At 50.0% G+C, this 14,644-nt stretch overlaps 1 protein-coding gene and 1 pseudogene across 2 annotated transcripts; both read left to right on the top strand.

Moving 5' to 3' along the window:
• Positions 1 to 541: 541 nt before the first annotated feature.
• LOC149334012 (uncharacterized) lies at positions 542 to 4,074 on the top strand (annotated as a pseudogene). The gene is made up of 3 exons (XR_016284981.1): positions 542 to 3,244; positions 3,312 to 3,423; positions 3,602 to 4,074. The product of XR_016284981.1 is annotated as an uncharacterized LOC149334012 (transcript).
• Positions 4,075 to 6,410, top strand: LOC149334011 (uncharacterized). The gene is made up of 3 exons (XM_089556171.1): positions 4,075 to 5,521; positions 5,847 to 5,918; positions 6,299 to 6,410. Exon 1 carries the CDS (start codon positions 4,552 to 4,554, stop codon positions 5,467 to 5,469), a length of 918 nt encoding a protein of 305 aa, XP_089412297.1. The 5' UTR covers positions 4,075 to 4,551; the 3' UTR covers positions 5,470 to 5,521; positions 5,847 to 5,918; positions 6,299 to 6,410.
• Positions 6,411 to 14,644: the final 8,234 nt, after the last annotated feature.

Genomic DNA, 14,644 nt, shown 5'->3' with positions numbered 1-14,644 from the left:
ACCCTGTGCACAATATGGGTTTGCGTCTTTCAACTGGTGCTTACAGGACATCACCCATAAAAAGCCTTTACGTAGAAACCAATGAACCACCACTTGCAGACAGACGAACAATGCTCTCATGCTCATACATCTTAAAGATCCGTTCCCAGCCTAAACACATCTGTTACCCACTCGTTACAAAGTGTTCATCTCGAACACTATTTACCAACAAACCTCTAGCAATCAGACCACTTCTTCTCCGCTTTGAAGAGAAATGCCAAGAACTAGACATAATGAACATATTACCAAATATTGCCCGCAAACCTGATCCACTCCCGCCTTGGCACTGCCTACCATCTGTGTGCGACTTCACATTAACACAATTTCAGAAAAAACACACACCACATGAACAGATATTACAAGAATATTTAGCACTCAAGGAAAAATACGGAGAATACGAAGCATTTTATACCGATGGATCAAAATCGACGCACTACGTGGGAAGTGCTGTAGTTCAGAATAATTGGGAAAAAATAGTACGGCTACCTGAATGTGCATCCATTTTCACCGCCGAGGGTTACGCAGTCTTGGTGGCTATAGAAAAAATAATAAATGAGAACATTCAGAGCAGTATCATTTACACTGATTCTCTGAGCATACTAACCTCACTTCACCATAGAAATGCAGTGACACCACTAATTGGTAATATCATACACAACATAACGAGCGCCACAATACAGGGACAAGATATAAAATTTTGCTGGGTTCCCAGCCACATTGGAATCACTGGCAATGAGAAGGCGGATGAATGTGCTGCGAAAGCTCGCAACAAAGAAATAAAGAAAGTGAACATCCCCTACAATGACTGTATGAAGTTGGTACAGTGCAAGCTAAGAAATAAATGGCAGTCGCAATGGAATATTGAACGAAATAATAAGCTCCACTTAGTAAAACCATTTATAGAAGAATGGAAGTCATGCTCCCACCAAGACCGTTTCATCGAAGTTATTTTATGCCGTCTCCGTATTGGACACACACATCTCACACACAACTTCCTACTTACAAAAGAAGACAATCGTGTTTGTGAAAAGTGCGGAGATGAACTAACAGTAAACCACATATTATTCTCATGTACAGAACTTGAATCACTAAGAAAAAAACATTTTACTACCTTTTACAAAGAACACATTCCTTTTCATCCAGCATTGATTTTAGGCAAAGATGCACTTGTCAGTATACCGTGTGTTGTTAGCTTTTTAAGGGAAGCCAGTATTCTTCATCAACTCTAATCTACTCACCCGGTGCTTCGCTACATACAATTATACACCTCAGCCACTTTCTCAATCACGAGAAGGAGGCTGAGGTCTTTATCTGAGCTGTTGGGAGCCTCGAAATCCTTGCCGAGCCAAGGATGTCTGCGGAGGTAACCCAACCTTTAAAGGTTTCTGCTATCAGACATTTTTTTTAATTCTTGTATTTCATCAGCTACTTAGTAAAAATAACTTTTAGGCCCTTTACACCACCGTTTTTATCCACTTTGTTTTCAAACTCTGCTCAAACATATTTTTTCCATACCTTGTTCTTGGCGCATGATAGCCTTAGCTGCTTATGCGCCAATAAACCCAACACAACACAAACACAAACGACGCCGTCGCCGCTTAGCAGCACCGGACTGATGCTTGGTTAGTTTGGTTAGTTTGCATGCCCCCTGGCCTTCTCTAGCTGTGGATAGTGTGCAGCTTTTGCAGCCAGTGACCCCTACAACAATGCCGCAGAAGACAGCTGCGAAGTCTACTTTGCCAAGCAGCTCACCACTGTGCTGGTTGGCCACACAGCAGCAGTGCTGCGCAGGTCACTAGCTTGCCCTTCGTCGTCCACACCAATGGCTGCAACAGAAGGAGGCTCACAAGCACTCCTGTGCAAGTAATCCTGCACCTTCCTCACTGCTACAGACAAAGCTGTGGCACGCTTCGAGGGCTTGGCAGCTGTCTTAGCAAGTACTTTGGCAGTCCTGCCAGTGGCTGGGCTGATGCCTTTTCCTTGCCTACACAATGCAACAGCCTTCCGCTTCTTCCTGGAGATGACAACCACCCACTCACAGTTGTGAGAATCGCAGACAGCCGTTGGCGCAGTTGCTTCACGAGCACTGACCACACCTTCCCCTGCCGAAGAGCACTCAACAGGGGCCGTATTACGGAACTGCCAAAAATTCTGTCAAAAGTTATTGACAGTGACGTCAAAATGACGATACAATGTGACGTCGACGTTTGACGCAAAATTGACGCTACGAGGAATCAGCCAATTACAGCAGAGCGGCGCCCCGGAAGCATTTGTCTGCACGACGATGGACCGTCTGCTGATTTTTTGCTAAAAGAGTAAAGAAATGCGCAGCGATAAAAATAATTATTTTTTTTTGCCAAAATATTAAGTTTAAAGTTGGAAAATATTAAGAAAAACAAGAGGCGTACGAAGTTGGGCTCTTAAATTTGCTAGTGGGTAAGTTTTGCTGCCGCGGGGCTGCGCTGACGGCGGTAAAAATGTCAACGAGCCGCTTTGCACGAAAACAGCTGTTCCACGCCTTGATATTTTTTGCGCGGCGTCTAATATCAAAGTACTGTGCGGTTGTTCCAAGCGCGGAGAAAAATGTGAATGAAGACAGTGAAGGCTACGTGTCTGCTGAGGAAATTTGCAAGGAGCGGTTGGTACGAAATGAAAACTGCTTGAGGTAAGCCTGTGTTTGTCGACGCTTACGATCGATGGCAAAAGTGTCAAAGAATGGAGTGTTGCAGTATCTAATGTGTGGTTGTCTGTCTGTATTCCCATAGGAAATAGAAGACGACCATGACGTGCAGGCCAGAATGCTCACATTAAAGCGATAGTCGTGAAAAGTAATGCTTGGAATACAGCGCACGGATACGCTCCCTCTTGTAAAGCGACTGCCCTGACCCCAAAAACTCCCCGCTGTTCCCTGCGGAAGTTATTTGATATCTCGGAGAGAATAGGTGGGAAATCTAGTCTGGTATGGCACCGAAGAGACCCCGCATGTCCGCTGCCCAAGAGGAGATGCTGCTTGATTTTTTGGAGCAGCATACCTTCTTGGCACGGGCCTCGACGGAGCCCGCAAACGCACGCTCTGGGATGAGCTGACGGAGAACCTTAACCGATTGGGCCCAGCTGTCAAGACCGCCGAACATTGGCGGCAGTCTTGGCGGCAAATGTGCTGCCACACAAGGGCGGAGCTGGCAAGTCTGCGGGCCGGCCAAGGGTGAGCCTGTCAACAGTGTTGGTCTATGGAATGCCGCAGTAACGTATCTCTTCGCATTCGGTCGCAGGGGCACCGGAGGTGGCAAGCTGCCTGGCTCTGGGGGCCGTATCGTGCAGATCCTGGGGTGGGTCAGTGCCAAGGGCGTGGGGAAAGCCTATTTCCCCATGGCCAGGCGACAGGTGCGTTTGCAATGTTGTAAAAGAATTGTAGTGAGGTTATAAACGTTTCCACAGTTTTCTGCTTGGTGGTAATGAGGGATTCTTTACTGTTTCACAAAGTCGTGCTGTGATCAATGTACCATCAAGATGAACTTTGGGATAAGCTTGTGTAAACTTGCGGCGGTTTGCTTTCTCGCAGGCCCAGCCTCCTGCAGCAGCAGCTCCGCCGCCGCCTGCACCGCTTTCTCCAATGTCAGCGGGTAGGTAAACCCGAAAGCAACACCAGCACACTCACACAGGCGACCGACCGCCCTTACCTTTGTGATCAATGTGGGAGCAGCTTTGGTTTGAAGAGTCACCTGGTGGTACAGCAGCGCACTCACTCTGGTGAACGTCCTCACTGTTGCAACAGCTGTGGTAGCTGCTTTACAAATGGTTACAACCTAGAGCGACATGAGCGCACACACATCGGTGAGCGTCCCTACCGCTGTGACCTGGTAGCAGCTTTGGACACAGGAATGACCTGGAGAGACATATCCGTACCCACACAGGTGAAAAGCCGTTTGCGTGCCATCTGTGCCCCATGGCTTTTGTGGAACGTGTAGGCCTTGAGTGTCACGTTAGATTCCCATAAGGGCGAAAAGCCCTTCCAGTGTGACGAATGTGAAAGGAAATTCAGCAAGAGGAGAAATTTGAAATACCACAAAAAGGGATTTCATAATGGAGGACACCCTGCAGACGTTGGTGAGTTGGGACACTACGGGTGCCTGAGCATCCACAGGGACATCCCCGCAGGGGGATCATGGTGAGCAGTGCGTCACCACGGACCCAAGCAACCGCGCTTAGCCGTGCGTGGCATCGCCGTGTCCGGGGAGAAGGGGATCCTGGTGGTTGAGCCTGTAGCGCCACCGCTTCGGCTCGCGGAAGACGACGAAGCGGTGGGCACGCGCAGGAGAACGCCGGCTCGCGCAGTAGAGAACGCTCTGGACTTCGGCCTGGCCAGACGCTGCCGCCGCTGCTCTGTCGCTACCTCTTCTAAGGCAGCCTCAAATAAACGTGGCCGTGGTCGCCTCCTGGGCGACCTCAACACTGGCCTCCACATCGTGGTGACCCGGAGAGCCGCGCCTTCTATCCCAGCGGCGTCCCAGCATGGCAGGCTGGCAAGACCTGGATTTCAACCCCCCGCTTCCAGCGTTCCGGCCTGCAGGCGTCGGCGGGTGGTTCGCCGAACTGGAGGCTGCGTTGTACTTGAACGGCATTACCATCCAGCCGTTTAAACACGCAGTCCTTTGCGACATTCTCCCGCCTGACCTCCTCTGCCGACTTGCCTGCCCTGCCTCGGGATGCCGGCCCTACGAGTTGCGCGCTGCCGTCCTCGTCTACTACGGCGCATCATACTACCCGCTGCCGCTCCATGACGAGGCAGACTCGCTTTCGCCACCGCCAGCGCCTGCGCCCGAACCAGCATCGCACTCGTCTTCGGCTGCATCCTCGAGAAACAGCACGCCGCAACCGTCACTGGCCAGTACTCTTCCGCCCCAGTCCAGCGTCTTCGGCCCGGTTGCTTCAACTACGACCGCACCCTCGAACTCCTGCCCTCTCGACAAGGACCTGGCTCAAGACGAGTGGCAGCCACCCGAGCTTCTCGACCCTTCACGTCTGCAGCTGTGGCCGTTCCGCCCGCACAGCCCTGTAGTTTGGTTTCTGCAAGTGGACGCTCAGCTATACGTGAACGGCGTCCGATCACAGATCTGGCGGTACCTCCTCGTGAAAAGGGAGTTGCCCGCCGATCTCTTTACCCAGCTTGACATTTCACCGCCGGGTGAACACCCTTACGATGACTTGAAGGACGCCTTCTTCAAGTTTTTCGGCTCAAACCTTCCCCGTCCTGCGTCCCACGCGGTACAACAAGCTTCGGCTCTAGACGCCGATCCACGTGCGAGCACCCGTCCCACGACTCCTGCCCAGCCCTGCTTGCCAGCTGTGGTGCCTGCCTTGGGACCACCACCAGAAGAGGTCTCTCTCGACCTCAACACTGGCCTCCACAAGCCAATGCCGAGCGTTTGAACCTCTGCAGCACCACCACCGCCGCCTCCACCGCTGTCTCCAATGTCAGCGGGTAGGTAAACCATTTCATCAATCGCCTGTATGGCTAGTGAGCTGTGCGCATTGTTAGCGGCATGTGTGGGTTTGAATATCATGGAAGAGATAAGCCTGAGGTAGAAGAAGTTAAATCCTATGCAAAAGGTTTGAGTGGTTGGAATGAAGAAATTGGAGTTGCATATGCAGTTTCCACTTTTGATAGTTTTGTTTTTGTTCCATTCCTGGGGATTTGTTAGTTCTCGTAGCAGCTCAGATGAAGTAGCCGTTCATTTTACTATGGTGCACTGCACACTTTGATGCAACTCTCCACTGATCAGTTGTGCTGTGATGCTTTCATACAGAAGACAGCATCAGCAGCGTCGACAGCGTGCTGCTGGGGGACCTCCTTGCTGAGGAGCTGAGCGAAGAAGCCGGTGAGTCAGCCTGCAAATATGTAGCCTCCTTAGCACCCGGGTTGGAAGCTGCTCGGCCTTAGTATGATTTGCAGAGAAATATGTATAATCAAAATCATCCAATAGTGGTCGCAAAACTCTCCTGTACATCAGGCACTGGAGCTTGTGCAAGTTTTGGCCTATTGCAGTGGGGACTGTGATGGCACCCATTGGAGTAGTCAATGCGCACAGCGTATATCTTGCTACAATGGCACGTTCGTTACATCACTGGCAGCGTATGCATGCGTATGGGCCTGTTCATGTGTATTCATGTCCATAGTTCTCACAAACATTGTGCAGATCAGTTTGCTTATTCTACAGCATGCCGCATTGAGTAATATGTGCGTGTTCCCCTCTGACAGCCCCCCAGCAGCCACAGCCAGGGCCAAGCTGTGAGAGAAGGCACCCGCCTCGCAACAGTAGGCGGGCGGAAGGAGATGCCGTGGAGCAGCTGCTGCTGGAAACTGCGTAACGCTGACCCGGCAGAGGCGCGAAACCGCCAGGACGCCGAGTGCCAGCAGCGGCTGCTCAACACCCTGGAAAGGCTCATTGAGAGCAACAATGAGGTAGGTGCAGACAAATTGTTCGGATTTTTGCACAGAAATATTACATAATGCATGGGTATCCAATTTTGAAAATGACTGATTGTTGTGCGCACGGCCATGCCTCGACTACCTGGCAGTGCTGCAACACGCTGCCGCATTCCACTCAAAGATGAAGCTTAAGCATTCACCAAATTTTTTTTTACGTTTCGCACCATTATTTCGCATAGTACGTACCCTTGACACATGGCTCAGAGCCTGGCGTTCTGTCACTGCCATATGGAACGCACGCGTGTGGGGCTTGGTCGCATCATGTTTACCGTGGAAGTGAAACCAGCCCTCTTCAATCACTCGGGGTAGTGCAATTCAAGCTCCTTTCCTTTGCAGATGCAGACAGCAGCGGCTGCAGCAACTGCTGTTCACACTGCCGCCATGGCGGATGTGGCAGCTGTGATGCGACAGGCGCATTGCAGCAGGCAGCAGCGTCCACGCAGCAGATGGCAGCAGTTGTTGCGGAGTCACTGCGGCTAGCTGTGGTAGCCGCTTTACAAATGGTTGCAACCTAGAGCGACATCAGCGCACACACACCGGTGAGCGTCCGTACCGCTGTGACCATTGCGGTCGCAGCTTTGGACACAGGAATGACCTGGAGAGAGACATCCGTACCAACACAGGTGAAAAGCCGTTTGCGTGCCATCTGTGCCCCATGGCTATTGTGGAACGTGTAGGCCTTGAGTGTCATGTTAGGTCCCATAAGGGCGAAAAGCCCTTCGAGTGCGACGTATGTGAAAAGAAATTCACCGAGAGGAGAAATGTGCAATACCACGAAAAGGCGTTTCATAATGGACACCGCGCAGGGACGTCTGTTCCATGCAAACGTTGGTGAGTTCGACACCACGGGTACCTGAGCATCCGCAGGGACATCCCCGCAGGCTGATGATGGTGAGCAGTGCGTCACCACGGACCCAAGCACCCACGCTTAGCTGTGCGTGGCATCGCCGTGTCCGGGGAAAAGATCCCTGTGGTTGAGCCAATGCCGAGCATTTGGACCTGTAAGGCCCCTCGGCGGAGGCAACACACCACTTTGGCCCCAGCTTCAGGTAGGCGGCACCTCCTGCCTGACCCGACCGGGGGAAATCGGCAGTCGCCTTTTCCTGTCTTCCCCTCTATCTTTCACTTTTCTATCTTTCTTACAACTCTCCTGTCTCCTCCTCTTTTCTCCGTTTTTTTTTTCACTTTTCATAGGCTGCTAGGGTTAACCTTGTGTGGCGAACTACCCTAGGTTTTGTCATGTGGTAGCAGCTTTACTCTAAAGGGCACCCTAGAGCAACACCAGCGCACTCACACAGACGACCACCCATACCTTTGTGATGAGTGTGGGAGCAGCTTTGGTTTGAAGAGTCACCTGGTACAGCAGCGCACTCACACTGGTGAACGTCCTCACTGTGGTAGCAGCTTTACTCTAAAGGGCACCCTAAAGCATCCCTAATGCACTCATACAGGCGACCGCCCATACATTTGTGATGAGTGTGGGAGCAGCTTTGGATTGGAGTCACCTGGTGGTACAGCAGCGCACTCGTACTGGTGAACGTCCTCACTGTTGCAACAGCTGTGGTAGCAGCTTTACTCTAAAGGGCACCCTAAAGCAACACCAGCGCACTCACACAGGTGACTGCCCATACCTTTGTGATGAGTGTGGGAGCAGATTTGGTTTGAAGAGTCACCTGGTACAGCAGCGCACTCACACTGGTGAACGTCCTCACTGTTGCAACAGCTGTGGTAGCAGCTTTACTCTAAAGGGCCAGTGCTCTCACACAGGCGACCGCCCATACCTTTATGATGAGTGTGGGAGCAGCTTTGGTTTGAAGAGTCACCTGGTGGTACAGCAGCGCACTCACACTGGTGAACGTCCTCACTGTTGCAACAGCTGTGGTAGCAGCTTTACTCTAAAGGGCACCCTAAAGCAACACCAGCGCACTCACACAGGTGACTGCCCATACCTTTGTGATGAGTGTGGGAGCAGATTTGGTTTGAAGAGTCACCTGGTACAGCAGCGCACTCACACTGGTGAACGTCCTCACTGTTGCAACAGCTGTGGTAGCAGCTTTACTCTAAAGGGCACCCTAAAGCAACACCAGCGCACTCACACAGGTGACTGCCCATACCTTTGTGATGAGTGTGGGAGCAGATTTGGTTTGAAGAGTCACCTGGTACAGCAGCGCACTCACACTGGTGAACGTCCTCACTGTTGCAACAGCTGTGGTAGCAGCTTTACTCTAAAGGGCCAGTGCTCTCACACAGGTGACCGCCCATACCTTTATGATGAGTGTGGGAGCAGCTTTGGTTTGAAGAGTCACCTGGTGGTACAGCAGCGCACTCACACTGGTGAACGTCCTCACTGTTGCAACAGCTGTGGTAGCTGCTTTGAAATACCACAAAAAGGCATTTCATAATGAAGGACCGTCTGACTCATGCAGACAATCGTGAATTGTGACACCACGGGTACCTGAGCATCCGCAGGGACATCCCCGCAGGGGGATGATGATGAGCAATGCGTTACCACGGACCTGAGCACCCGTGCTTAGCCGTGCGTGGCATCGGCCGTGTCCGGAGAAAAGGGGATCCTGGTGGTTGAGCCGATGCCGAGCGTTGGGAGCTTTAAGGCCCCTCGGCGGAGGCAACACACCACTTTGGCCCCAGCTTCCTGTAGACGGCACCTCTGGCCTGACCCAACCGGGGGAAATCGGCAGTCGCCTTTTCCTGTCCTCCTCCCCTCCATCTTTCATTTTCCTATTTCTTTCTTACAACTCTCCTGTCTCCTCCTCTTTTCTCGGTTTTTTCACTTATCATAGGCAGCTAGGGTTAACCTTGTGTGACCAACTACCCTTAGTTGCGTCATATTTGGTTATAGCATTTGGTCATACACGGCCATGTATGAAAGTAAAGTGGCAGATGGCATGATGCACCATCTCCAGGTTCTTCATTGCTGGCGCCTCTCTGATATGTGGCTGTGTGGGACGTAGTTGCCTGGTGATGCTTGCGTGTTCACATCGAGTGTGTACGACCCTGTGCAGGCGATTAACTTGTCCCTGTGTCCCAAAGGAATCCAGTGTCATGGTCCACGCGTGCCAGTCATCTCTGAGAGCGTGCCAGATTCCCATTGTTGCTGCTTACCCTGAAAAGTGCACTGAAGAGGAATCTGAACTCATATTTTTACCGTGGGAACTCGGTCTACACATTCCGAGCGTTCTTGGAAACTTCGAATTATTGCCCTGTATGGCCAGTTTCCCTAATTGAAATCGGATTATCGTCGGGCTCCCGCCTTTATTTTCCAGTCCCATGGCGGCTTGCCGCTCTGCCATTGACGGAGTGATACGTAGGGACCGGCGAAAGCAGAGTCCATGCGTATTTTTATTTCCGTGGGCCTAATTTGCAGCTATGTAGCCTCTGACTAGACCTATGTTGGAATTGTGGGCAATGAGAAAGCAGATGTATGCGCTGCACAAGCCCGGAATGGCCAAATAAAGCAAGTGAACATACCGCACAGGGATTGTTTAAAGTTTATCACCAGTAAACTCAGAAATAAGTGGCAGGCTGCATGGCAAGAACACGTAAACAACAAACTACATTCTGTGAAACCAATTTTAGGGGAATGGCAATCATGTAGGCATCAAGAACGTTTTACCGAAGTTATTTTATGTCGGCTCCGCATTGGACACACCCACCTCACGCACAGCTTTCTACTAACCAAACAGAACAAACCTCTCTGTGACATGTGTGGTGCTGAACTCACGGTGAACCACATTTTAATTTCATGTATCCAACTAGAAGAACGAAGAAAGAAATATTTTACAACATTTTACAGGGAAAGCATCCCTTTACACCCCTTGTTACTTTTAGGTGATCGAGCACTGGTTGACATCTCTTGTATTTTTAGGTTTCTCAGGGAAGCCAGTGTTTTAAACAAACTCTAAGTATAAAAAGCTTCACCTTTAACAGGAACTCTAACCTTGTGTTTGGCGTATCATAGCCTCAGTTGCTTTTGCGCCATTAAAATTAATATAACTAACTAACTTAAAAGAAACAAAATAAAAGCGAAAGCAAAGTCACCACGCGACTGCCTGAAAGGCACTCCATGTGTTGGTCGACTCCTCCCACCGTATGCGGGAATTAAAAAGGCGGGAGCTGGACGTTAATCCGAATAAATTAGGGAAATCGGCTGCACAGGGCAATAAATCAAAGTTTCTAAGAATGCTGGGAACGTGTAGATCGAGTTCCTATGGCAAAAAGATGTGTTCAGATTCCTCTTCAGTGCATCTTTAAGTTTTTGTTTGTTGCTTGGAATTTTATCTTCCAATGTTATGCCTTTTCTCGAGGTCCGTGCTCCCATCATTTGACCTCCGAATATTGACGCTCCTGTGTTGCACTGCCTTCTGAGCCCCACGCTACAACTGCTGTAATTTGTTCTTGGATGTGCACTCCTGTATTTGTGTAGTGTGTGTGTGTGTCTAGCATTGTTCTCACTGCGTTTTAAATGCTTCCAAGATTTTTTTAATTCATTGGTTCTATGGCAAGTCCTGCGTCTCCTTGTACCTTCTTGTTCTAAGCCTTCGTTTGCGTCCACTGCTGCGGCTCTGCGGCTTTGGAGTTCGGCTGCTGATCACTTGGTCGCGTGCTTGGCCCTGCTGCGGCAGGTAAGTTTCATTGAACGTGAAATTCAAAAGGTGCCTGTGGACTGTGTGATTTCAGCGCTCTTTACAAAGCCCAGGGTGGTCTAAATTAATGCAGAGCCCTCCACTACAGCGTCCCTCGTAGCCTGTGTGTCGCTTCCAATCATTAAAACTTCGCAGTCCACGATGCAATCCTTCGTTCGCCGCTTTTTTTCTTTGCTTTAGTTGCAGGCACATTTCTTACGAGACTTGCTGCATGTGCTGTGAGTCTCATGTCATTGCAAATGTGTGTACCCGAACTTGTCAAACACTTTGCCCCAACGAGGGGCATCTTTCGCGTCCATAATATTTATCTTGGAGTCTGTGATGGCATTCTTGGCTGCTCCTTTCAGCATCAGATGCACATTGTGCTATGCTTTGTTGCAGTGTGCATCAAAGGGAGTAGTTTAAATCAACATTGTTACCATGGTCTAAGTACCGACTTCGGCCACCCGAGGGACTTGGAGCACAGCACTGCAGCTTTATGAACCGGCTTTCCGAGTAAATGCTCAGTGCATCTGGATCAAAATTTTATCTGCTAATAAAATCAACCTTATAAAGTACATCTGGATGCATAATTTTGCTCATTAGCTAATAGAATAAACTTTTTGGTAGCTGCTTTAGATCACAGCTGCTATAGATTGCAGCTGCTATGCAGCGGTGGTCACATATAAGTTGCCTTGATGCGGTCGGTAATTGATTTATGACGGATGTGCCTTTGAGACCATCAGTGCTGTCATTGCATCTGTGGCATCAGGTGCCATGCAGCAAGAAAGAGGGTCGCTTAATGAAGCGTGTTTTGGTAATAACACCCACCTAAGTACAGTCGCCGACCGATTTTTCGGACCCTCAAGGGGCCGAGATGGTGTCCGGAAAATCAGGCAGTCCGAAAAAACGAATTCACGCAAAAAAGTAACTTTATTTATCGAGCGGCTTGAAAAAGTGGTCAATTTGCCTCTGCGGGGCGCTACGTTGCCGTACATGTAAGTCGGCTTGCACGTCGGCAAGGGTGACGTTCTCGCTGTACACAGCCGAAAACACCATCAGAGCGCGGGTTAGTTCATTGCTAGTTGGCAGCACAGTCTCTGGCTCCTCACTGTCGGAGCCCGAGTCATCACTTTCCAGCACCTGGCGAACAATTTCGTCGTCGGTAAGCTCAGCGCAGAGCTCAATCTCGCTGTCAGCGTTAGCAAACTGCTCCAGTGACACTTCCACGGGAACGGCTCCTGCAGCGCGCAAGTGCTCGATGAGGTCAGCAGATGAAGACGGCTGATCAGATTCACTTGCGCTATCATCGGATGACGACGCACTTCGTCTCTGATCGCGAAACCCGCATGGCGGAAGCAATTCCGCAGTGTGTCCTCGGTCACCGCCTTCCATGCATCGGAAAGCATGCCGAGTGCAGACAGCAAGTCGACACTGTAGGTTTTGCCGCTGTCCACGCATAACACCATGCGACTAAGCACGCGTGACTGATATAGGTGCTTGAGGGTCCGGATAACGCCTTGGTCCATGGGCTGCAGTAGGGACGTCGTGTTCGGCGGCAAGAATTCCAGCTGCATAGCTTTCAGGTCCCTGACATGGCCATGTGCAGCGCAGTTGTCCACCAGCATGAGAACTTTGCGCCCTTGGCGCTTTTTGTCGAGCTTCCGGATGTAGCCTTCGAAAATCTATGTTGTATGGCAGGTCTGCTATGAATGTGCCCTACAGACTGGCACAATATTTTGTCACGGATGGCAAGGCTCCATGCCAAGAAAGGATTGTTGGCCGTGCAGGACGGAAGATACAACTGTATCTGCTCTAAAACATTGTCTTTGAAATGAATGCAGGCATCATACTCTTGAGTTCAAACAATTGTATGCTTTATTTCCTCTCAAAATAAAGCGAAGTTACTTTACTGTAGACTTTCTTGCTCAGCTTTGTACAAATTTTGGATGTCTTAAATACAGTCTAGCCCGTTTATAACGAACCCACTTATAGTGAAATAGCGGTTATAACGAAGGGATTTCAATTTCCCATTCCCATTTTTGCATTTTGAATACATTTTGGGTCCGGTTTTAACGAAGTAAATAAGAGCGCGTCAGCGGATATAACGAAGAGATTTAATACCAACCGAAAAGTAATCTGCCAATCAACACATTTTTGCGTCCTTGAGGCGATTTTTTCCGCGAAAATAAGAGCAAAATTCGGCTGACGGTGTCCTTTCGTGGCGTCGTCTGCTCTCCTGCGGAGCGAAAGGTTGCTTCACTGCATCGCATGGCACGCCGGTCTCGTGTTGCGCTGTTCTTCAACGGCGTAGAGTGGTAGAGCACGCCGCGCAGGGGAAAAATGTAAAAAAGAACAGACGTTTTTTTTTTTCGATGACGTCGCAGAGAGCGGCCGTCTTGGCCAATCTCGGTTCTCTATTTCTCCCAGGCAGTCGGCGCCACGGCTGTACTGCAGTCTGCAGGAGGTGTGGCAGTGCGCGCTTTGTTTTATGTCGGTGCCGCAGTGCGCAAGGCAGGGAGAAAGCGCGGCAGCATTGTGCATGTTGGAAGCGTGGCTTATTTTTATCGTTATTGCGGAGTTCGACCAGATCTTTGGTTCGCAGTTGGATGGTATGGAAGCCGCAATCCTGAAGTCCGCACTCGCGAAACGTGTTCAGGGGACGCTGGACGACTTCTTTCAGCGGCAATAAATCGGTACGCCGATGCTTGCATTTTTTTTTCGTAGTCCACATATAACGAAATAGCGGATATAGCGAAGGGATTTCCGATTCCCGCTGACTTCGTTATAACCGGGCTAGACTGTATAGCTTCCGATCACTGCCTTGGTGGTAGAGCACGAAGCTTCACGGTGACTAAGCGGTCCGTGGCGTCACTGCCGTCGTTACATTCTTCTTCATTCCTTTGTTTTCTCGTAATTTTAGCAAGACTGCCCGCACATTTGTCGGGGGTCGCCTTCACGCAGTCTCTAAAATTGTCCTCTGTCGTCTTCCTCCTTCTGCAGAATGATGAAAACTACATTGTTTCACACCGTTTTTTTATCTTATGTTAAAAGGTATGAAACTTGCAAGTACACACCGTTAAGGTGGCCCTCCTGAAGGTGTTCCTTTGGACAGCCTCGAGAAGAAAAAGCACAAAAGCAAGTCAAGAAATGACTACATGACAAAGTTTGCTTTCTTGTTTACCTGGCTGGCAACGTGTATCGCCCATGCAGCTCAGTCTGAACTGGTGCAGATTTGAGCCAGTGAAGGGCTACTAGACCCTGGAAACCTAGCTTGAGCAGGTGCTGGGCTGTGTGACAAACAGTACACTTCTGAACTTTCTGATATAATTCACTTACTGCAGAATGCCTACAATTTCGGTAAAAAGGATGGTAGGTGCTTACCTGCTGTCGTTGTCGTCTGAGTTGGCAACTGTGTCATCGTACCTGGATTGCATGAAATGTGAGTTCACTGAACTTGTAGCATGGTATA

This window comes from Amblyomma mixtum, chromosome 8 (assembly GCF_055824585.1).
Source record: "Amblyomma mixtum isolate Tamu chromosome 8, ASM5582458v1, whole genome shotgun sequence".
NCBI lineage: Eukaryota > Metazoa > Arthropoda > Arachnida > Ixodida > Ixodidae > Amblyomma > Amblyomma mixtum.
The sequence above is the reverse complement of the archived record's forward strand: the minus strand, read 5'-3'. Positions and strand labels throughout refer to the sequence as shown.

Excerpts from the sequence above, each read along its gene's own strand:
- LOC149334011 (XM_089556171.1), top strand. The coding sequence starts at position 4,552 with ATGGCAGGCTGGCAAGACCTGGATTTCAACCCCCCGCTTCCAGCGTTC.